General features: G+C 42.8%; 2 protein-coding genes across 13 annotated transcripts; both read right to left on the reverse strand.

Annotated features, from left to right (window-relative positions):
• Positions 1 to 708: 708 nt before the first annotated feature.
• LOC116620303 lies at positions 709 to 19,766 on the reverse strand. 12 transcript variants are annotated; one of them, XR_007305313.1, is made up of 14 exons: positions 19,170 to 19,760; positions 16,431 to 19,099; positions 16,260 to 16,361; positions 16,069 to 16,186; positions 15,890 to 15,939; positions 9,980 to 10,081; positions 9,789 to 9,906; positions 9,610 to 9,659; positions 9,440 to 9,541; positions 9,070 to 9,366; positions 8,899 to 9,000; positions 8,708 to 8,825; positions 2,545 to 2,594; positions 2,422 to 2,475 (listed from the first exon to the last, which is right to left on the reverse strand). XR_007305313.1 is itself a non-coding variant. In XM_048720285.1 (12 exons), exons 5-10 carry the CDS (start codon positions 6,781 to 6,783, stop codon positions 1,868 to 1,870), a joined length of 1,224 nt encoding a protein of 407 aa, XP_048576242.1. In that variant the 5' UTR covers positions 6,784 to 6,951; positions 7,026 to 7,096; positions 7,173 to 7,460; positions 7,529 to 7,732; positions 7,805 to 8,478; the 3' UTR covers positions 709 to 913; positions 982 to 1,185; positions 1,258 to 1,867. The 12 variants fall into 12 exon arrangements, 1 of the variants encoding a protein (XP_048576242.1); XR_007305311.1 differs by lacking the exons at positions 2,422 to 2,475; positions 2,545 to 2,594 and adding an exon at positions 8,587 to 8,630 and having other exon boundaries at positions 9,070 to 9,119; positions 9,249 to 9,366; positions 19,170 to 19,755; XR_007305312.1 differs by lacking the exons at positions 2,422 to 2,475; positions 2,545 to 2,594; positions 15,890 to 15,939 and adding exons at positions 8,587 to 8,630; positions 10,151 to 10,200 and having other exon boundaries at positions 19,170 to 19,757.
• LOC125557577 lies at positions 13,806 to 15,231 on the reverse strand. The gene is made up of 5 exons (XM_048720287.1): positions 15,184 to 15,231; positions 14,828 to 15,105; positions 14,681 to 14,751; positions 14,314 to 14,606; positions 13,806 to 14,019 (listed from the first exon to the last, which is right to left on the reverse strand). The coding sequence occupies exons 2-4, from the start codon at positions 14,978 to 14,980 to the stop codon at positions 14,393 to 14,395; spliced, it is 438 nt and encodes a 145-aa protein (XP_048576244.1). The 5' UTR covers positions 14,981 to 15,105; positions 15,184 to 15,231; the 3' UTR covers positions 13,806 to 14,019; positions 14,314 to 14,392.
• Positions 19,767 to 21,256: the final 1,490 nt, after the last annotated feature.

Genomic DNA, 21,256 nt, shown 5'->3' on the forward strand with positions numbered 1-21,256 from the left:
GGTGTAGCGGCAAACTCCAGCCCCCCATTCGGGCGGAACCTGAAGGTCGTTTCGGCATAAACACGCAACTGGCGGTAGCTCTAATTCGCTATATATTTCGCTAAATATTACCTTTTCCTTCAGTCTGCGGATATTTTGCTGTTGAAGCTTTATCTCCGAAAGTGCATTGACTTTTTCCTCGCATAATTCTTCAAGAATTGCCCTCTTCTTCTTTGCGTATGTGCCAATAGGCACATTGTACGGGGATCACTAAGATACTGATCCTTCTCATAAAGTGCCAGATGTCAAGGCGGACAATTATCTCATCCCAGAGTGAGAACATCTCCTTGGTCTTGTAGTTCTGGCCACAGCAGTCACGGTCTACATACATCACCTTGGGGGGAGGCTCGTTTGCTTCAGAGTACCTTAACAAAATTGAAAAAATAAAGTTTTAGCTTTGAATAAATATAAAGAATGTGTGTTTTCTATAATAAGCTACCTCCTCATTAGCCCATTGGCCATCTGCTGAAGTCCTTGTCCCTCGGTTGCTGTCAGAACACTCATAAGGACCTGAAATGAACAAAAGAAATGATCCTACATGAGATCAAATTCAAAGCCTAGCTTTTACGTTCTAGACATCACTCACATGCCCATTCTCATTTCCAATATTTGTACACCAGGCTGCAGTTCCTGCGCTATGTCCTGAAAGCTTCTTTACAATCTTCTTCGTAGAATCCATCTTGAGGATGGTTCTAAAAGTTGAAGTGATGGACGCTTTGATCTGGTCCATCCGGTTCATAATATCGAGGGCATAAACTGAGAGAAGCCATCTGTACTTAGGGGGCGGGTTGAATGTAGGTGGTTCCTCGTAATTGGGTCTGCTGACAAGGTGTCTCTCGGCGGCTTTGTTATAGTGAGCACACTCTGTCAAGTACTGAAAGAATAAACATTTCAAGGTCAAAATGCACATTCTCTGTTGAAAGAAAAGGTACAAATACATACATGGATGGTCTTCTGTAGCCATTTCTCACTGTGCTGTTGTGTCAGCTTCTTCTGCAGCATACTGGAGTTGTTCCCAAGTCCTCGATTTCTCAGCATTCGAATGACGCGCACATCGCAGGCTTACTTGTAGGTCAGGATCACTGGGAACTGGAGTTTGTGGCCGGGATCTAGCTGACTCACAATGGCAGGGCTCCAACTGATTACCTGTAAGAAAAAGAAAAACAGTCATGAAAAGCAAGAGGAATAGGGTAGAAAAACTGGTAAAAATAATCCAACCTTCTTGCACTGTCCACACTCCAGATATTCAACTGCCAGATTGTAGTTGCCGTCAATTTCCACAACCTGGCGAGTCTTCTGGTACAAACCCGCACTGGTGAGATTGCGGTTGCATCCTTCTTGGGGGCACTTCAGCACCACTTTCCACAATTTACGTGGCATCCACAGCAAAAGGGGCTGGGCAAAGTAGTAGTCGGGATTTGGGAGCTGACTGTTAATGAGCTGGGGCTGAGGGGGCTATCACCATAGCTTGCCAAAAGACAATAGAAACAGTGAAACGGCTAAGGCTCCAGACTCCACGCATCTCCAGCTCTGAGTTCTTGGCATCTTCGAGGGCTTTGAGGTAGTGTTGATCCCACTCAAAAATGCAGGCGGATAGTCGAGACATGAACGCAGGATACAGGGCATGAGACTTGGTTGTACAGCCTGATGCAAAACTCCTCATGAAGTGAAGTGCCAGAAATCGATCAGAATGATGAGGTCATCCCAGCTGCCGAAGAGCTCTTTGGTGTGGCAGGTATTGCAGCCACAGCATTCTCGGTCGACGTAAAGTGCCCTTGGTGGTATTAAGTCAGCATCTCTGTACCGCTGCACGAGACCGGCTGCCATGTCAGCAAGGCCTTCCCCCTTGTAGTCTGATGGAGCGAAATGACGAGGTGATTTCGGCTTTCAAAACCACACTTCTGAGATTGTGGTTGCATCTTTCTTCGTGGTACTTAAGCACCACTTTCCACAGTTTACGTGGCACCCACAGCAAAAGGGGCTGGACAAAGTAGTAGTCAGGGTTTGGGGGCTGACTGCTAATGAGCTGGGGCTGAGGGGGGTAACACCATAGTTTGTCAGCCCTAATAAAAAAAGACATTAGAAACAGTGATATTGAAGGTTTTTTAACCCCCAATCCCCATAACAAGCCATAGATGAACACCTTGTGAAATCTAGCTCGGCTTTTCCACTGCTGGCGTTGACTTTGAAGAGGGATCGAGCAATCCACTTGCGGTCTTCTTTAGGGAGAGTCTGACGCCAGCCATCAGAGAGGAGGAATTCTGCAAATAATAGTAATGAAAGCAATGTGAACAAAGCAAATGTTAATATTATCATTGCATATGTGTGTCATACCTGTATTATCTTCAGCTGTGCTTGGGGCCATAGAAGTACCAGGTGTTGGCCCTGGTTTAGTGAAGGTGACGGGGTCTGTTTGGGAGATTGGCTCGACTACTCCTAAAAAAATAGAATAAAGGTTGTTAATATTTTGTAGCACGACTAGTTTATTCTATCATTTATAAATACCTTTCTGTTCTTTTCCCCCCTCTCCCTATCTTCATCTTCTTCCTTTGGATCTTTATAGCATGAAATAAATAATAAAGCGTAATTACCGATATGACATGAGATTCACAACAGTATTGTATTGGTTTGTACTATAATTTAAAATGGTAAAATGATCCTAGGTAAATGTTTTAAAACTAGTCTATTTACAAAAGTGTTGATAAGTCTGAGTGTTACCTCTCCATTTCTTGGTGTTGTGCATGCTGCATATTTTGTCACTTTTTTAAGCATCACATTGTTAAATTGGTGCCTTTTTGGGGTCTTATCTTGTTAAATATCTGCTGTTTATTTTGTATGAAATAGAAAAATGGCAAAAAATCTATTAATAGGTTTACCATTTTAGCACGCTCAGTGGTTTTGTCCATACAAGTAAATTAGAGATTTTAGTATTTGAAATAAATTAGAACCATGACTTCATGACTTTATTCATATTATCAACGATCAATATAGTACATAAAACATAATACTCACCCCTTTTTATCAGCAATATATTCAACTTAGTGTTTGGGTGGCATGCCTCACTGAAGTGGTATCTTCATCTTCAACAACCGGCTTTTTGTTGTTAGAGATCTCTTCCAACACAGACATTGGTTTTGCAGTAGCTGATGTTTAAAACCATCTCTTTGTTTTACCATACAAGGGCTTGGCAATACAATCCCTTGCCGGTTTCTTTATTTTCATCAGGCTCATTATTGTTTGGATGGAGGATTTTGACTAATGATTAGTTTTGTTAAATATGGGGTTCCCACTTAAGTAATATCTCTTGCCAAATTTTTCACATATATGAAGACCCACTACGAGCCCTCCACAGCACAGCTTCACATTGTTTACAATCCCACCTATAACAAACTATCGTCCGTTTCCAGTTCTCTCATTCCCTCCCTGGAAGCTTCCTGTCCTTGTGCCGCTTTACCCTGATTTTTTTTTATTATATCCTTTTATTTTATTATGTCCTTATTACATACCTCTTCTAAGGCTGTATAGCCTTACTATGGAGCAGCTGCCCAGCCCTCCTTGGGATTAGCTCTAAGGGTAATCTTGAATTGCGCATGACGGCTACACATGCAGCTCCTAGTTCAGATTTGGAAGCACTGGTAGGTTTGTTTGCTCCGCCCTATGACTTGCTCTCTCTCTCTCAGTAGCCTTTCATGCCGACCGCCTCTTTTCCTTCGAGGAAGAACAGTAGGTATGTTTTGAAGGCGTTTTTGTTCTGAGAGATGGCACTGGTGTTTGTTGTCTCCAGGCGGGCATTATCAACTAACCAGGCAGCATATCCTTAGCTGTTTTCTACCAGCCACTTGAAGGTCTGTCCTCTAAACTTCCCAAACTTTAGCTGGTAGAAACCTATAGCGAAGCAGCTGTGCAGCTTTCCTTACGATTCACTTCGTGGGTAATCACGAGTTCCACATGCAGCCCAAGTTAGATTTGGAAGCTTATTGCACATATATTAATTTGGTTCAAAAATTTTCATAGTCAATTTTATCTGTCTTTGTACATAAAGGAAACTGGAATCTTACCGTCTGATGGCTGTGGCATATGGTGTTGTTGATGGGAGCTTCTGAAAGATTCAGAGTTGCTGTTCAATTATCTAGTTTGAAATTTGAAAATGATGTAAGGTTTAAAAAAATATCATAAATTGTTATTTTACTTTGAGGCACTTTGAGGACTTAGTTATACACCACAGTTGGGGCGTGGAGGCAGCTGCGCAGACTGTACCACTGTAAAGCTGTGTAGGACTTGGCCGGGATGCTGGGTTGGTGCTGGTAACAAGGCCTTGGCAGACGAAAGCTGGGCGCCAGCTGCTTCCTCAGCTACAATAGGTTCAAGACATTGCTCCAACACCTTTTTATCTACTTTGTCCTGTTGTTCCACCAACCGAGTAGGGTTGTCTGGTTGAGCCCATAAAGTTGGATGTTTGTAGTCTTGATGAGCCGTTTGTGAAGGATTACTGGATATTTCCGGATATTTTGGTATTTATCCAGGATGACCTTTCACTTTGACACTATGCAAATGTTGCTGCCCTTTTTAGGTGTAGTGAAGGCAGCTTCAAGGCGTACGCAGAGGGCTTCGACCAGGGGGCTTGCATCCACAGATGTGGCTGGACCAGAGTTCCCCCAACCATAACCCTCTTCAGACTGGTGATTCCCGGTGCTACAGTCTGCTTGTTAGCCTTGGATCGCTGGAATCGGCCGGTGTGGTCCTTGTTTGCCCTGCACCGAGGAGGGTAGAGAACTCGAATCTTCTGGAAGGAGGGAGGAAGCTTCTTCCATCGGACCGACAACATCTTCATCATCGCCACCATCAGATTCCGACTGCGAAGGAGAAGGTGGGCTGTCTTGGTTCAGAGTACGTGGGCTGCCAGAAGTACTTGCAGAGATAGTACCAGAGGGGAAGAGGAGGGAACAGTGGACGCTGGAACTTCTGAAACTGAAGGGGCAGTAGCGAAGGCACGAGGTGCTAGCAGGGTAGGCACGGTAGGGTCTTCGTCCATCTCGAGGAAGCCTTCGTCATCCATGTCGTCTTCTTCCTCAGCAGTCAGGTCGTCAGGCTGTTCGGGGTCTAAGTTCACTGTTCCCCGTCTGCGCGTAGAGATATGCTTGTACGGTAATCGTTGATGGGTTGTGTTTTCACTGGGATTATATTTTCTTACAAGAATGCAAGCAATACAATCCATTCCCAAATTGGGTTGATACTTCATTGGGTTGATGCTGCATTTCCAGGAACTCAGGACTTATCAACATAAGCACCAAACCAAAGTATTAAGTATAAAAAAGTACTGTTAACGGTTTTTTTAGAGGTCTCTTCCAATACAGCCAAGAGTTTTTGCAGTAGCTGATGCTCAAAATCCTCTCTTTTTCTTCAACTCTAGACATTTATATTGTAACAAATCCCCTAAATGAGCTGTAAGCTCTTGGGATAATTGTTAAAATATTGTTTAAATAAAAAATATATATTAAATTTGGGCTGTTATAAGAAGCTGTGGAGGCAAACTCAAAGGAAACCTTTGTTTTTAGGCACAAATTTTCACTGTATTTACCGGCTGATCCAGAAGCTCCACCCGTGAAGGCTGTCTTGGCTCCAGGGGGGGGGGGGGGCAGGCTAGATGGGGCAGTCTGACTCTGCTCATACTGATCAAGTGCCTCGACTAGATCAGCATCATCAGACTGCACCTCTGCTTGCTCACACCCCCTCGCGTACTGGAGAAACACATCTAGTGAGCTCCCAGGTTGTCGGACAGGCAGCTGGGATATCTGCTGGAGCCACCGGATGTGCTCTGGTGACTTGGGTGCCAGGGCAGCCCTCCTAGTCATCTGCCCAAATGAGCCGAACCCAACTGGCTCCGCCCCAAGATCAACTCTCCCTAATTCACGGTTGATGCGATCTTGAATGTCATCCACAAGGGGTGGGAAGAAGTGAGCATATCTATAAGAGTAAGTTTAAGCATTAAGATAGAAATTACACAATGTTTTAAATTTCACTGGCACATCAAGCAGCATAAATATTCAAAATAAATATATATATTCAATATACCGTCTCAGGGCCTCCTTGTTGTCCCACTGGCTGTCCCCTTGTGGATGCTTAATTGCCCTCTTGGTCTCGTGGCTGGCCAGCACCATGACTGCCCAGCCGCAGTCATTACTGAGCAGCCAGATGAACGTTTTGCCGCGGTAGATGCCAAACTGGAGTGAGCAGTTGCTCAGCACCCACTCAGTATTGCTCGCATCTCCCGCGGCCTCACGCACTCTGGCTCTTGCCTCATTCTCAACCTAAAAGCACAATTTAAAGGAATTGTTATTCAACAGACAATGACAATAATGCGAATAACTGCAAGAATGCTGATAAAATTGTCAAAAGTAAATTATAACTACCTCCTCTTTACTCAGCTTTGGACCAAATTTGTTTTCTTTTTTTTTTTTTTTTTGACCAATTGGGCCACATCCTTGGCCCTGGGTGTAGCGGCAAACTCCAGCCCCCGGGCGGAACCTGAAGGTCGTTTCGGCATAAACACGCAACTGGCGGTAGCTCTAATTCGCTATATATTTCGCTAAATATTACCTTTTCCTTCAGTCTGCGGATATTTTGCTGTTGAAGCTTTATCTCCGAAAGTGCATTGACTTTTTCCTCGCATAATTCTTCAAGAATTGCCCTCTTCTTCTTTGCGTATGTGCCAATAGGAAAATCATTGTTTTGCTTCCGAGGCATTGTACGGGGATCACTAAGATACAGATCCTTCTCATAAAGTGCCAGATGTCAAGGCGGACAACCATCTCATCCCAGAGTGAGAACATCTCCTTGGTCTTGTAGTTCTGGCCACAGCAGTCACGGTCTACATACATCACCTTGCGGGGAGGCTCGTTTGCTTCAGAGTACCTTAACAAAATTGAAAAAATAAAGTTTTAGCTTTGAATAAATATAAAAAATGTGTGTTTTCTATAATAAGCTACCTCCTCATTAGCCCATTGGCCATCTGCTGAAGTCCTTGTCCCTCGGTTGCTGTCAGAACACTCATAAGGACCTGAAATGAACAAAAGAAATGATCCTACATGAGATCAAATTCAAAGCCTAGCTTTTACGTTCTAGCCATCACTCACATGCCCATTCTCATTTCCAATATTTGTACACCAGGCTGCAGTTCCTGCGCTATGTCCTGAAAGCTTCTTTACAATCTTCTTCGTAGAATCCATCTTGAGGATGGTTCCAAAAGTTGAGGTGATGGACGCTTTGATCTGGTCCATCCGGTTTATAATATCGAGGGCATAAACTGAGAGAAGCCATCTGTACTTAGGGGGCGGGTTGAATGTTGGTGGTTCCTCGTAATTTGGTCTGCTGACAAGGTGTCTTTCGGCGGCTTTGTTATAGTGAGCACACTCTGTCGAGTACTGAAAGAATAAACATTTCAAGGTCAAAATGCACATTCTCTGTTGAAAGAAAAGGTACAAATACATACATGGATGGTCTTCTGTAGCCATTTCTCACTGTGCTGTTCTGTAAGCTTCTTCTGCAGCATACTGGAGCTGTTCCCAAGTCCTCGATTTCTCAGCATTCGAACGACGCGCACATCGCAGGCTTACTTGTAGGTCATGATCACTGGGAACTGGAGTTTGTGGCCGGGATCTAGCTGACTCACAATGGCAGGGCTCCAACTGATTACCTGTAAGAAAAAGAAAAACAGTCATCAAAAGCAAAAAGAATAGGGTAGAAAAACTGGTAAAAATAATCCAACCTTCTTCTTGCACTGTCCACATTCCAGATATTCAGCTGCCAGATTGTAGTTGCCGTCAATTTCCACAACCTGGCGAGTCTTCTGGTACAAACCCGCACTGGTGAGATTGCGGTTGCATCCTTCTTGGGGGCACTTCAGCACCACTTTCCACAGTTTACGTGGCATCCACAGCAAAAGGGGCTGGGCAAAGTAGTGGTCAGGATTGGGGAGCTGACTGTTAATGAGCTGGGGCTGGGGGGGCTATCACCATAGTTTGCCAAAAGACAATAGAAACAGTGAAACGGCTAAGGCTCCAGACTCCACGCATCTCCAGCTCTGACTTCTTGGCATCTTCGAGGGCTTTGAGGTAGTGTTGATCCCACTCAAAAATGCAGGCGGATAGTCGAGACATAAACGCAGGATACAGGGCATGAGACTTGGTTGTACAGCCTGATGCAAAACTCCTCATGAAGTGAAGTGCCAGAAATCGATCAGAATGATGAGGTCATCCCAGCTGCCGAAGAGCTCTTTGGTGTGGCAGGTCTTGCAGCCACAGCATTCTCGGTCGACGTAAAGTGCCCTTGGTGGTATTAAGTCAGCATCTCTGTACCGCTGCAAGAGACCGGCTGCCATGTCAGCAAGGCCTCCCCCCTTGTAGTCTGATGGAGCGAAATGACGAGGTGATTTCGGCTTTCAAAACCACACTTCTGAGATTGTGGTTGCATCTTTCTTCGTGGTACTTCGTGGCACCCACAGCAAAAGGGGCTGGACAAAGTAGTAGTCAGGGTTTGGGGGCTGACTGCTAATGAGCTGGGGCTGAGGGGGGTAACACCATAGTTTGTCAGCCCTAATAAAAAAAGACAGAAACAGTGATATTGAAGGTTTTTTAACCCCCAATCCCCATAACAAGCCATAGATGAACACCTTGTGAAATCTAGCTCGGCTTTTCCACTGCTGGCGTTGACTTTGAAGAGGGATCGAGCAATCCACTTGTGGTCTTCTTTAGGGAGAGTCTGACGCCAGCCATCAGAGAGGAGGAATTCTGCAAATAATAGTAATGAAAGCAATGTGAACAAATCAAATGTTAATATTATCATTGCATATGTGTGTCATACCTGTATTATCTTCAGCTGTGCTTGGGGCCATAGAAGTACCAGGTGTTGGCCCTGGTTTAGTGAAGGTGACGGGGTCTGTTTGGGAGATTGGCTCGACTACTCCTAAAAAAATAGAATAAAGGTTGTTAATATTTTGTAGCACGACTAGTTTATTCTATCATTTATAAATACCTTTCTGTTCTTTTCCCCCCTCTCCCTATCTTCATCTTCTTCCTTTGGATCTTTATAGCATGAAATAAATAATAAAGCGTAATTACCGATATGACATGAGATTTACAACAGTATTGTATTGGTTTGTACTATAATTTAAAATGGTAAAATGATCCCCATAACAAGCCATAGATGAACACCTTGTGAAATCTAGCTCGGCTTTTCCACTGCTGGCGTTGACTTTGAAGAGGGATCGAGCAATCCACTTGTGGTCTTCTTTAGGGAGAGTCTGACGCCAGCCATCAGAGAGGAGGAATTCTGCAAATAATAGTAATGAAAGCAATGTGAACAAATCAAATGTTAATATTATCATTGCATATGTGTGTCATACCTGTATTATCTTCAGCTGTGCTTGGGGCCATAGAAGTACCAGGTGTTGGCCCTGGTTTAGTGAAGGTGACGGGGTCTGTTTGGGAGATTGGCTCGACTACTCCTAAAAAATAGAATAAAGGTTGTTAATATTTTGTAGCACGACTAGTTTATTCTATCATTTATAAATACCTTTCTGTTCTTTTCCCCCCTCTCCCTATCTTCATCTTCTTCCTTTGGATCTTTATAGCATGAAATAAATAATAAAGCGTAATTACCGATATGACATGAGATTTACAACAGTATTGTATTGGTTTGTACTATAATTTAAAATGGTAAAATGATCCCCATAACAAGCCATAGATGAACACCTTGTGAAATCTAGCTCGGCTTTTCCACTGCTGGCGTTGACTTTGAAGAGGGATCGAGCAATCCACTTGTGGTCTTCTTTAGAGAGAGTCTGACGCCAGCCATCAGAGAGGAGGAATTCTGCAAATAATAGTAATGAAAGCAATGTGAACAAATCAAATGTTAATATTATCATTGCATATGTGTGTCATACCTGTATTATCTTCAGCTGTGCTTGGGGCCATAGAAGTACCAGGTGTTGGCCCTGGTTTAGTGAAGGTGACGGGGTCTGTTTGGGAGATTGGCTCGACTACTCCTAAAAAAATAGAATAAAGGTTGTTAATATTTTGTAGCACGACTAGTTTATTCTATCATTTATAAATACCTTTCTGTTCTTTTCCCCCCTCTCCCTATCTTCATCTTCTTCCTTTGGATCTTTATAGCATGAAATAAATAATAAAGCGTAATTACCGATATGACATGAGATTCACAACAGTATTGTATTGGTTTGTACTATAATTTAAAATGGTAAAATGATCCTAGGTAAATGTTTAAAAACTAGTCTATTTACAAAAGTGTTGATAAGTCTGAGTGTTACCTCTCCATTTCTTGGTGTTGTGCATGCTGCATATTTTGTCACTTTTTTAAGCATCACATTGTTAAATTGGTGCCTTTTTGGGGTCTTATCTTGTTAAATATCTGCTGTTTATTTTGTATGAAATAGAAAAATGGCAAAAAATCTATTAATAGGTTTACCATTTTAGCACGCTCAGTGGTTTTGTCCATACAAGTAAATTAGAGATTTTAGTATTTGAAATAAATTAGAACCATGACTTCATGACTTTATTCATATTATCAATGATCAATATAGTACATAAAACATAATACTCACCCTTTTTTTATCAGCAATATATTCAACTTAGTGTTTGGGTGGCATGCCTCACTGAAGTGGTATCTTCATCTTCAACAACCGGCTTTTTGTTGTTAGAGATCTCTTCCAACACAGACATTGGTTTTGCAGTAGCTGATGTTTAAAACCATCTCTTTGTTTTACCATACAAGGGCTTGGCAATACAATCCCTTGCCGGTTTCTTTATTTTCATCAGGCTCATCATTGTTTGGATGGAGGATTTTGACTAATGATTAGTTTTGTTAAATATGGGGTTTCCACTTAAGTAATATCTCGTTCCAAATTTTTCACATATATAAAGACCCACTGCGAGCCCTCCACAGCACAGCTTCACATTGTTTACAATCCCACCTATAACAAACTATCGTCCGTTTCCAGTTCTCTCATTCCCTCCCTGGAAGCTTCCTGTCCTTGTGCCGCTTTACCCTTGTTTTTTTTTTTTATTATATCCTTTTATTTTATTATGTCCTTATTACATACCTCTTCTAAGGCTGTATAGCCTTACTATGGAGCAGCTGCCCAGCCCTCCTTGGGATTAGCTCTAGGGATAATCTTGAATTGCGCATGACGGCTACACATGCAGCTCCTAGTTCAGATTTGGAAGCACTGGTAGGTTTGTTTGCTCCGCCCTTTGACTTGCTCTCTCTCTCAGTAGCCTTTCATGCCGACCGCCTCTTTTCCTTCGAGGAAGAACAGTAGGTATGTTTTGAAGGCGTTTTTGTTCTGAGAGATGGCACTGGTGTTTGTTGTCTCCAGGCGGGCATTATCAACTAACCAGGCAGCATATCCTTAGCTGTTTTCTACCACCCACTTGAAGGTCTGTCCTCTAAACTTCCCAAACTTTAGCCGGTAGAAACCTATAGTGAAGCAGCTGTGCAGCTTTCCTTACGATTCACTTCGTGGGTAATCATGAGTTCCACATGCAGCCCAAGTTAGATTTGGAAGCTTATTGCACATATATTATTTTGGTTAAAAAATTTTCATAGTGAATTTTATCAGTCTTTGTACATAAAGGAAACTGGAATCTTACCGTCTGATGGCTGCGGCACATGGTGTTGTTGATGGGAGCTTCTGAAAGATTCAGAGTTGCTGTTCAATTATCTAGTTTGAAATTTGAAAATGATATAAGGTTTAAAAAAATATCATAAATTGTTATTTTACTTTGAGGCACTTTGAGGACTTAGTTATACACCACAGTTGGGGCGTGGAGGCAGCTGCGCAGACTGTACCACTGTAAAGCTGTGTAGGACTTGGCCGGGATGCTGGGTTGGTGCTTGTAACAAGGCCTTGGCAGATGAAAGCTGGGCGCCAGCTGCTTCCTCAGCTACAATAGGTTCAAGACATTGCTCCAACACCTTTTTATCTACTTTGTCCTGTTGTTCCACCAACCGAGAAGGGTTGTCTGGTTGAGCTCATAAAGTTGGATGTTTGTAGTCTTAATGAGCCGTTTGTGGAGGATTACTGGATATTTCCGGATATTTTGGTATTTATCCAGGATGACCTTTCACGTTGACACTATGCGAATGTTGCTGCCCTTTTTAGGTGTAGTGAAGGCAGCTTCAAGGCGTACGCAGAGGGCTTCGACCAGGGGGCTTGCATCCACAGATGTGGCTGGACCAGAGTTTCCCCAACCATAACCCTCTTCAGGCTGGTGATTCCCGGTGCTACAGTCTGCTTGTTAGCCTTGGATCGCTGGAATCGGCCAGTGTAGTCCTTGTTTGCCCTGTACCGAGGAGGGTAGAGAACTCGAATCTTCTGGAAGGAGGGAGGAAGCTTCTTCCATCGGACCGACAACATCTTCATCATCGCCACCATCAGATTCCGGCTGCGAAGGAGAAGGTGGGCTGTCTTGGTTCAGAGTACGTGGGCTGCCAGAAGTACTTGCAGAGATAGTACCAGAGGGGAAGAGGAGGGAACAGTGGACGCTGGAACTTCTGAGACTGAAGGGGCAGTAGCTAAGGCACAAGGTGCTAGCAGGGTAGGCACGGTGGGGTCTTCGTCCATCTCGAGAAAGCCTTCGTCATCCATGTCGTCTTCTTCCTCAGCAGTCAGGTCATCAGGCTGTTCGGGGTCTAAGTTCACTGTTCCCCACGGCTTCCCCGTCTGCGCGTAGAGATATGCTTGTACGGTAATCGTTGATGGGTTGTGTTTTCACTGGGATTCTATTTTCTTACAAGAATGCAAGCAATACAATCCATTCCCAAATTGGGTTGATACTTCATTGGGTTGATGCTGCATTTCCAGGAACTCCTGACCTTAGCCAGTTCATTCCCATATTGGGTTTCAACTTATCAACTTATCAACTATTGGACTTATCAACATAAGCACCAAACCAAAGTATTAAGTATAAAAAAGTATTGTTAACGGTTTTTTTAGAGGTCTCTTCCAATACAGCCAAGAGTTTTTGCAGTAGCTGATGCTCAAAATCCTCTCTTTTTCTTCAACTCGTAGACATTTATATTGTAACAAATCCCCTAAATGAGCTGTAAGCTCTTGGGATAATTGTTTAAATATTGTTTAAATAAAAAAATATATTAAATTTGGGCTGTTATAAGAAGCTGTGGAGGCAAACTCAAAGAAAACCTCTCTATTTAAGCACAAATTTTCACTGTATTTACCGGCTGATCCAGAAGCTCCACCCGTGAAGGTTGTCTTGGCTCCAGGGGGGGGGGCAGGCTAGATGGGGCAGTCTGACTCTGCTCATACTGATCAAGTGCCTCGACTAGATCAGCATCATCAGACTGCACCTCTGCTTGCTCACACCCCCTCGCGTACTGGAGAAACACATCTAGTGAGCTCCCAGGTTGTCGGACAGGCAGCTGGGATACCTGCTGGAGCCACCGGATGTGCTCTGGTGACTTGGATGCCAGGACAGCCCTCCTTGTCATCTGCCCAAATGGGCCGAACCCAACTGGCTCCGCCCCAAGATCGACTCTCCCTAACTCATGATCGATTCGATTTTGAATGGCATCCACAAGGGGTGGGAAGAAGTGAGCATATCTATAAGAGTAAGTTTAAGCATTAAAATAAAAATTACACAATGTTTATGTTTCAAAATTTACATCATGCAGCATAAATATTCAAAAAATATATATATATTCAATATACCGTCTCAGGGCCTCCTTGCTGTCCCACTGGCTGTCCCCTTGTGGATGCTTAATTGCCCTCTTGGTCTTGTGGCTGGCCAGCACCATGACTGCCCAGCCCCAGTCATTACTGAGCAGCCAGATGAACGTTTTCCCGCGGTAGATGCCAAACTGGAGTGAGCACTTGCTCAGCACCCACTCAGTATTGCTGGCATCTCCCGCGGCCTCACGCACTCTGGCTCTTGCCTCATTCTCAACCTAAAAGCACAATTTAAAGGAATTGTTATTCAACAGACAATGACAGTAATGCGAATAACTGCAAGAATGCTGATAAAATTGTCAAAAGTAAATTATAACTACCTCCTCTTTACTCAGCTTTGGGCCAAATTTGTTTTCTTTTTTTTTTTTTTTTTGACCAATTGGGCCACATCCTTGGCCCTAGGTGTAGCGGCAAACTCCAGCCCCCCATTCGGGCGGAACCTGAAGGTCGTTTCGGCATAAACACGCAACTGGCGGTAGCTCTAATTCGCTATATATTTCGCTACATATTACCTTTTCCTTCAGTCTGCGGATATTTTGCTGTTGAAGCTTTATCTCCGAAAGTGCATTGACTTTTTCCTCGCATAATTGTTCAAGAATTACCCTCTTCTTCTTTGCGTATGTGCCAATAGGCACATTGTACGGGGATCACTAAGATACAGATCCTTCTCATAAAGTGCCAGATGTCAAGGCGGACAACCATCTCATCCCAGAGTGAGAACATCTCCTTGGTCTTGTAGTTCTGGCCACAGCAGTCACGGTCTACATACATCACTTCGGGGGGAGGCTCGTTTGCTTCAGAGTACCTTAACAAAATTGAAAAAATAAAGTTTTAGCTTTGAATAAATATAAAGAATGTGTGTTTTCTATAATAAGCTACCTCCTCATTAGCCCATTGGCCATCTGCTGAAGTCCTTGTCCCTCGGTTGCTGTCAGAACACTGATAAGGACCTGAAATGAACAAAAGAAATGATCCTACATGAGATCAAATTCAAAGCCTAGCTTTTACGTTCTAGCCATCACTCACATGCCCATTCTCATTTCCAATATTTGTACACCAGGCTGCAGTTCCTGCGCTATGTCCTGAAAGCTTCTTTACAATCTTCTTCGTAGAATCCATCTTGAGGATGGTTCTAAAAGTTGAAGTGATGGACGCTTTGATCTGGTCCATCCGGTTCATAATATCGAGGGCATAAACTGAGAGAAGCCATCTGTACTTAGGGGGCGGGTTGAATGTGGGTGGTTCCTCGTAATTGGGTCTGCTGACAAGGTGTCTCTCGGCGGCTTTGTTATAGTGAGAACGCTCTGTCAAGTTTTGAAAGAATAAACATTTCAAGGTCAAAATGCACATTCTCTGTTGAAAGAAAAGGTACAAATACATACATGGATGGTCTTCTGTAGCCATTTCTCACTGTGCTGTTCTGTCAGCTTCTTCTGTAGCATGCTGGAGCTGTTCCCAAGTTCTCTATTTCTCAGCATTCGAACGACGCGCACATCGCAGGCATACTTGTAGGTCAGGATCACTGGGAACTGGAGTTTGTGGCCGGGATCTAGCTGACTCACAATGGCAGGGCTCCAACTGATTACCTGTAAAAAAAAGAAAAACAGTCATCAAAAGCAAGAGGAATAGGGTAGAAAAACTGGTAAAAATAATCCAACCTTCTTCTTGCACTGTCCACATTCCAGATATTCAGCTGCCAGATTGTAGTTGCTGTCAATGTCCACAACCTGTCGAGTCTTCTGTTACAAACCCGCACTGGTGAGATTGCGGTTGCATCCTTCTTGGGGGCACTTCAGCACCGCTTTCCACAGTTTACGTGGCATCCACAGCAAAAGGGGCTGGACAAAGTAGTAGTCAGGGTTTTGGGGCTGACTGCTAATGAGCTGGGGCTGAGGGGGGTAACACCATAGTTTGTCAGCCCTAATAAAAAAAGACATTAGAAACAGTGATATTGAAGGTTTTTTAGCCCTGGTTTAGTGAATGTGACGGGGTCTGTTTGGGAGATTGGCTCGACTACTCCTAAAAAAATAGAATAAAGGTTGTTAATATTTTGTAGCACGACTAGTTTATTCTATCATTTATAAATACCTTTCTGTTCTTTCCCCCCCTCTCCCTATCTTCATCTTCTTCCTTTGGATCTTTATAGCATGAAATAAATAATAAAGCGTAATTACCGATATGACATGAGATTCACAACAGTTTTGTATTGGTTTGTACTATAATTTAAAATGGTAAAATGATCCCCATAACAAGCCATAGATGAACACCTTGTGAAATCTAGCTCGGCTTTTCCACTGCTGGCGTTGACTTTGAAGAGGGATCGAGCAATCCACTTGTGGTCTTCTTTAGGGAGAGTCTGACGCCAGCCATCAGAGAGGAGGAATTCTGCAAATAATAGTAATGAAAGCAATGTGAACAAATCAAATGTTAATATTATCATTGCATATGTGTGTCATACCTGTATTATCTTCAGCTGTGCTTGGGGCCATAGAAGTACCAGGTGTTGGCCCTGGTTTAGTGAAGGTGACGGGGTCTGTTTGGGAGATTGGCTCGACTACTCCTAAAAAAATAGAATAAGGGTTGTTAATATTTTGTAGCACGACTAGTTTATTCTATCATTTATAAATACCTTTCTGTTCTTTTCCCCCCTCTCCCTATCTTCATCTTCTTCCTTTGGATCTTTATAGCATGAAATAAATAATAAAGCGTAATTACCGATATGACATGAGATTCACAACAATATTGTATTGGTTTGTACTATAATTTAAAATGGTAAAATGATCCTAGGTAAATGTTTAAAAACTAGTCTATTTACAAAAGTGTTGATAAGTCTGAGTGTTACCCCTCCATTTCTTGGTGTTGTGCATGCTGCATATTTTGTCACTTTTTTAAGCATCACATTGTTAAACTGGTGCCTTTTTGGGGTCTTATCTTGTTAAATATCTGCTGTTTATTTTGTATGAAATAGAAAAATGGCAAAAAATCTATTAATAGGTTTACCATTTGAGCACGCTCAGTGGTTTTGTCCATACAAGTAAATTAGAGATTTTAGTATTTGAAATAAATTAGAACCATGACTTCATGACTTTATTCGTATTATCAACGATCAATATAGTACATAAAACATAATACTCACCCTTTTTTTATCAGCAATATATTCAACTTAGTGTTTGGGTGGCATGCCTCACTGAAGTGGTATCTTCATCTTCAACAACCGGCTTTTTGTTGTTAGAGATCTCTTCCAACACAGACATTGGTTTTGCAGTAGCTGATGTTTAAAACCATCTCTTTGTTTTACCATACAAGGGCTTGGCAATACAATCCCTTGCCGGTTTCTTTATTTTCATCAGGCTCATCATTGTTTGGATGGAGGATTTTGACTAATGATTAGTTTTGTTAAATATGGGGTTCCCACTTAAGTAATATCTCTTGCCAAATTTTTCACATATATGAAGACCCACTACGAGCCCTCCACAGCACAGCTTAACATTGTTTACAATCCCACCTATAACAAACTATCGTCCGTTTCCAGTTCTCTCATTCCCTCCCTGGAAGCTTCCTGTCCTTGTGCCGCTTTACCCTGATTTTTTTTATTATATCCTTTTATTTTATTATGTCCTTATTACATACCTCTTCTAAGGCTGTATAGCCTTACTATGGAGCAGCTGCCCAGCCCTCCTTGGGATTAGCTCTAGGGGTAATCTTGAATTGCGCATGACGGCTACACATGCAGCTCCTAGTTCAGATTTGGAAGCACTGGTAGGTTTGTTTGCTCCGCCCTTTGACTTGCTCTCTCTCTCAGTAGCCTTTCATGCCGACCGCCTCTTTTCCTTCGAGGAAGAACAGTAGGTATGTTTTGAAGGCGTTTTTGTTCTGAGAGATGGCACTGGTGTTTGTTGTCTCCAGGCGGGCATTATCAACTAACCAGGCAGCATATCCTTAGCTGTTTTCTACCAGCCACTTGAAGGTCTGTCCTCTAAACTTCCCAAACTTTAGCTGGTAGAAACCTATAGTGAAGCAGCTGTGCAGCTTTCCTTACGATTCACTTCGTGGGTAATCATGAGTTCCACATGCAGCCCAAGTTAGATTTGGAAGCTTATTGCACATATATTATTTTGTTTCAAAAATTTCCATAGTGAATTTTATCAGTCTTTGTACGAAAAGGAAACTGGAATCTTACCGTCTGATGGCTGCGGCACATGGTGTTGTTGATGGGAGCTGCTGAAAGATTCAGAGTTGCTGTTCTACGAGGACGCCCTCGAACGCGCATGCTTGTCTTCCTTAGAGGCGCGGCGTCACAATGTGTGCAGAAAATTCATAAGCAATATCAAACAGGGGAGCGTCTTATACCCCCTAGTGTCAAGCAGACTTATATCCTCCAATTCGCCATACTCCCTAAGATCTAAGCGCGCACATAGTGTGGTTCCGGGTCGCACGGACCGTTTTTCCAAATTCGTCTCAGCGCAATATGCTGGGGATTTAATGTTATTATGAATTATGTATGGTGTAATGTATTTTGTAGTTAGCTGACCCCACCGGTAATTCAGTTGTAAAAGAACTGCAAACGGTTGAAATAAACGAGCATTATTATTATTATTATTATTATTATTCAATTATCTAGTTTGAAATTTGAAAATGATATGGTTTAAAAAAATATCAAATTGTTATTTTACTTTGAGGCACTCCTCGACCGAGGATGGACTTCGTTATACACCACAGTTGGGGCGTGGAGGGGTGGGAGGATGTCTCAAGGGCTTTGATGTAGTGACCACACTGTCAAGTACTGGAAAAATAAACACTGTATGGTTAAAATACGTATTCTTTGTCACACTGTCAAAAAAAAGCTACAAATACATACATGGTTGGTCTTCGGTAGCCATTTCTGCTATAGTGCTTGTCCCTCACTAGCTGTCATAACACTCATAACGACATGGTAAAACAAAAAAAAAATGATCCTATATGAGGTCAAATTCAAAATCTAGCTCTTATGTTCTAACCTTCACTTACATGCCCATTATCATTTCCCAAGCTTGTACACCAGGCAGCAGTTCCTAGTTCACTATTTCCTGCAAGCTTCGTAACAATTTTCTTGGTCGAATCCATCTTGAAAATGGTTCCAAAGTTGAGGTGATGGACGCTTTGATCTTGACCATCCTGATCATAATGTCAAGGGCATACACAGAGAGAAGCCATCTGTACTTAAGAGGTGGATTGAATTCGTGTGGTTCCTCGTAGTTGGGTTTGCTAACAAGGTGTCTCTCAGCGGCTTTGTTGTAGTGAAGCACACTCTGTCAAATACTGGAAAATAAACATTGCAAGGTTAAAAAACATATTATTTGTTACATTGTCAAAGAAAAGGTACAGATACATGTATGGTCTTTTGTAGCCTGCTGGAGCTGTTCCCAATTCCTCAGTTTCTGAGCATTCGAATAACACGCACATCACAGGGATACTTGTATGTTAGTAGCATTGGGAACTGGAGTTTGTGGCCGGGACTGACTCACAATTGCAGGTTTCCAACTTATTACCTATATAAAAAAAGAACTACGTGATTAAATGAAAGAGGGAGCGGGTAGAAAAAGGTATTTCCTAATTTTTGTTTCTTCCCTTGTGCGTTTGTCACAATTATTTGCGTGTCCCCGCTTGTAGATTACACCCTATCCTCCTCATGAAAGTTTGTGTAAATGTGTCTTGAATGGCTCGCCAAGGCCGTCCATTGTTGCTGTTAGGTCGTGCCGGAGTTGCTGCAGGGTTATGCGTTCCGGTGCCGCTGGCATTTCTGTCTTGGTTTCTTGTTACAGCTGTGCCCGCCCCTCGTAGATCTGCCTCTTAAGCCGTGCTTCCCGCTCGCTTCTGTCTTTCTGCTGCTTGAGGCTCCTCAAGCTTTGTAGCTCCTGTTCTAAGCCATCGATATCCTCCTCCTCTTTGACTGTTGTATCTGCTCTCTCGCAAGAACTGGTAAAGCCTTTCGCGTCGGCTCGTTCGCGCGACTCGCCTATCGCGCCTTAAGTGCAGAGAAATCCACTGGCGACTTCGGCCTCAAGTTGTATTACTTAGACATTTCAAGTGTAGAAAAGGTTGTAGTAGTCAATAATCGAAATCTACGCTGCACTCTGGTGCTTGTAGCAAGTGGTGTGACAAAGCCCGCAGCCTAGTAAATAGCACCACAAGGAATACCTCGGTTTCCGAATTCCCACTCCTCCCTTATATATATACCACAATAGTTTGTCAAAAGACATTAGAAACAGTTCAACAGGGCTAAGGCTCCAGACTCCACGCATCTCCAGCTCTGACTTCTTGGCATCTTCGAGGGCTTTGAGGTAGTGTTGATCCCACTCAAAAATGCAGGCGGATAGTCGAGACATGAACGCAGGATACAGGGCATGAGACTTGGTTGTACAGCCTGATGCGAAACACCAAATGAAGTGCCAGACATCGAGCAGGATGACGGGGTCATCCCAGCCGCCGAAGAGCTCTTTGGTGCGGTAGGTCTTGCAGCCACAGCAGTCTCGGTACCGCTGCACAAGACCGGCTGCCATGTCGGCAAGGCCTTCCCCCATCGTAGTCTGTGAGGACCGACATAAGGACTTGGCCGAATTCGTTCTCAACATTGGTTAGCTAGGAAGACGTACCAGTCGCCTTACCAGCTACCTTTTTCACCACCTAAAATTAAATAAATTAAATAATTAGATTGATCTATATTGATATATATGTATATATAAATATTAATGTACACATAATACATTCTTGGTTGAGTCCATCTTTAAGATGGTGCCAAATGACGAGGTGATTTCCTTTTTCAGAACCACACTTCTAAGATTGTGGTTGCATCTTTCTTCGGGCACTTAAGCACCACTTTCCACAGTTTACGTGGCATCCACATCAAAAGGGGCTGGACAAAGTAGATCTACTTTGGGGAGACTCTGAAGCCAGTTTAAACTGGACTTAATACTCCCTTTTTACGACTCTCTCATCCATCATTAACATCACCATTTCTCCTCTTTACAGCTTCTATGGCCTCTTCTAACCTACAATACATGAGATTCACAACAGTATTGTATTGATTTGTACTATTTAACGAAATCATAAACTATGTGGGAAACTAAGACATCGTAAAGACCTCATAACATCCTCTTTACCCCAGGCGTGGATCCAGGAAAAAAACTGGTTACGAAAAAGTTGCTAATTAACTAACTGACTCCAAACAAATCTACCTGTTTACCTTCCTTCAATCGCTTAAAAATAAGTAGAAAAATATGAGCATTGAACATAGTCCTATTTAAATCCCAAGCTGTCAGTCTAACATTGTTTTGCACATTTTTGATGTACCTTTCTTCAGGGTTGTACTGCTTTTCATCTTCCAAATTATTGTGCACAAGATGGATGTCAGCCCGTTGAGAAAAAAAAAAACTTTTGAGAAATAAAAAAAACCCCTCCACTTTAACCAATTTAACA

This window comes from Nematostella vectensis, chromosome 12 (assembly GCF_932526225.1).
Source record: "Nematostella vectensis chromosome 12, jaNemVect1.1, whole genome shotgun sequence".
Lineage (NCBI taxonomy): Eukaryota > Metazoa > Cnidaria > Anthozoa > Actiniaria > Edwardsiidae > Nematostella > Nematostella vectensis.

Coding starts and splice junctions, on each gene's coding strand:
- LOC116620303 (XM_048720285.1), bottom strand. CDS start 6,783: ATGCCTCGGAAGCAAAACAATGATTTTCCTATTGGCACATACGCAAAG. Junction 2,301..2,373: donor CACAGCTGAAGATAATACAG/GTATGACACACA, acceptor TATTATTTGCAG/AATTCCTCCTCTCTGATGGC. Junction 2,103..2,182: donor GCCGAGCTAGATTTCACAAG/GTGTTCATCTAT, acceptor TTTTTTTATTAG/GGCTGACAAACTATGGTGTT.
- LOC125557577 (XM_048720287.1), bottom strand. CDS start 14,980: ATGAACCGGATGGACCAGATCAAAGCGTCCATCACTTCAACTTTTAGA. Junction 14,752..14,827: donor TTGGAAATGAGAATGGGCAT/GTGAGTGATGGC, acceptor TGTTCATTTCAG/GTCCTTATCAGTGTTCTGAC. Junction 14,607..14,680: donor GCCAATGGGCTAATGAGGAG/GTAGCTTATTAT, acceptor AATTTTGTTAAG/GTACTCTGAAGCAAACGAGC.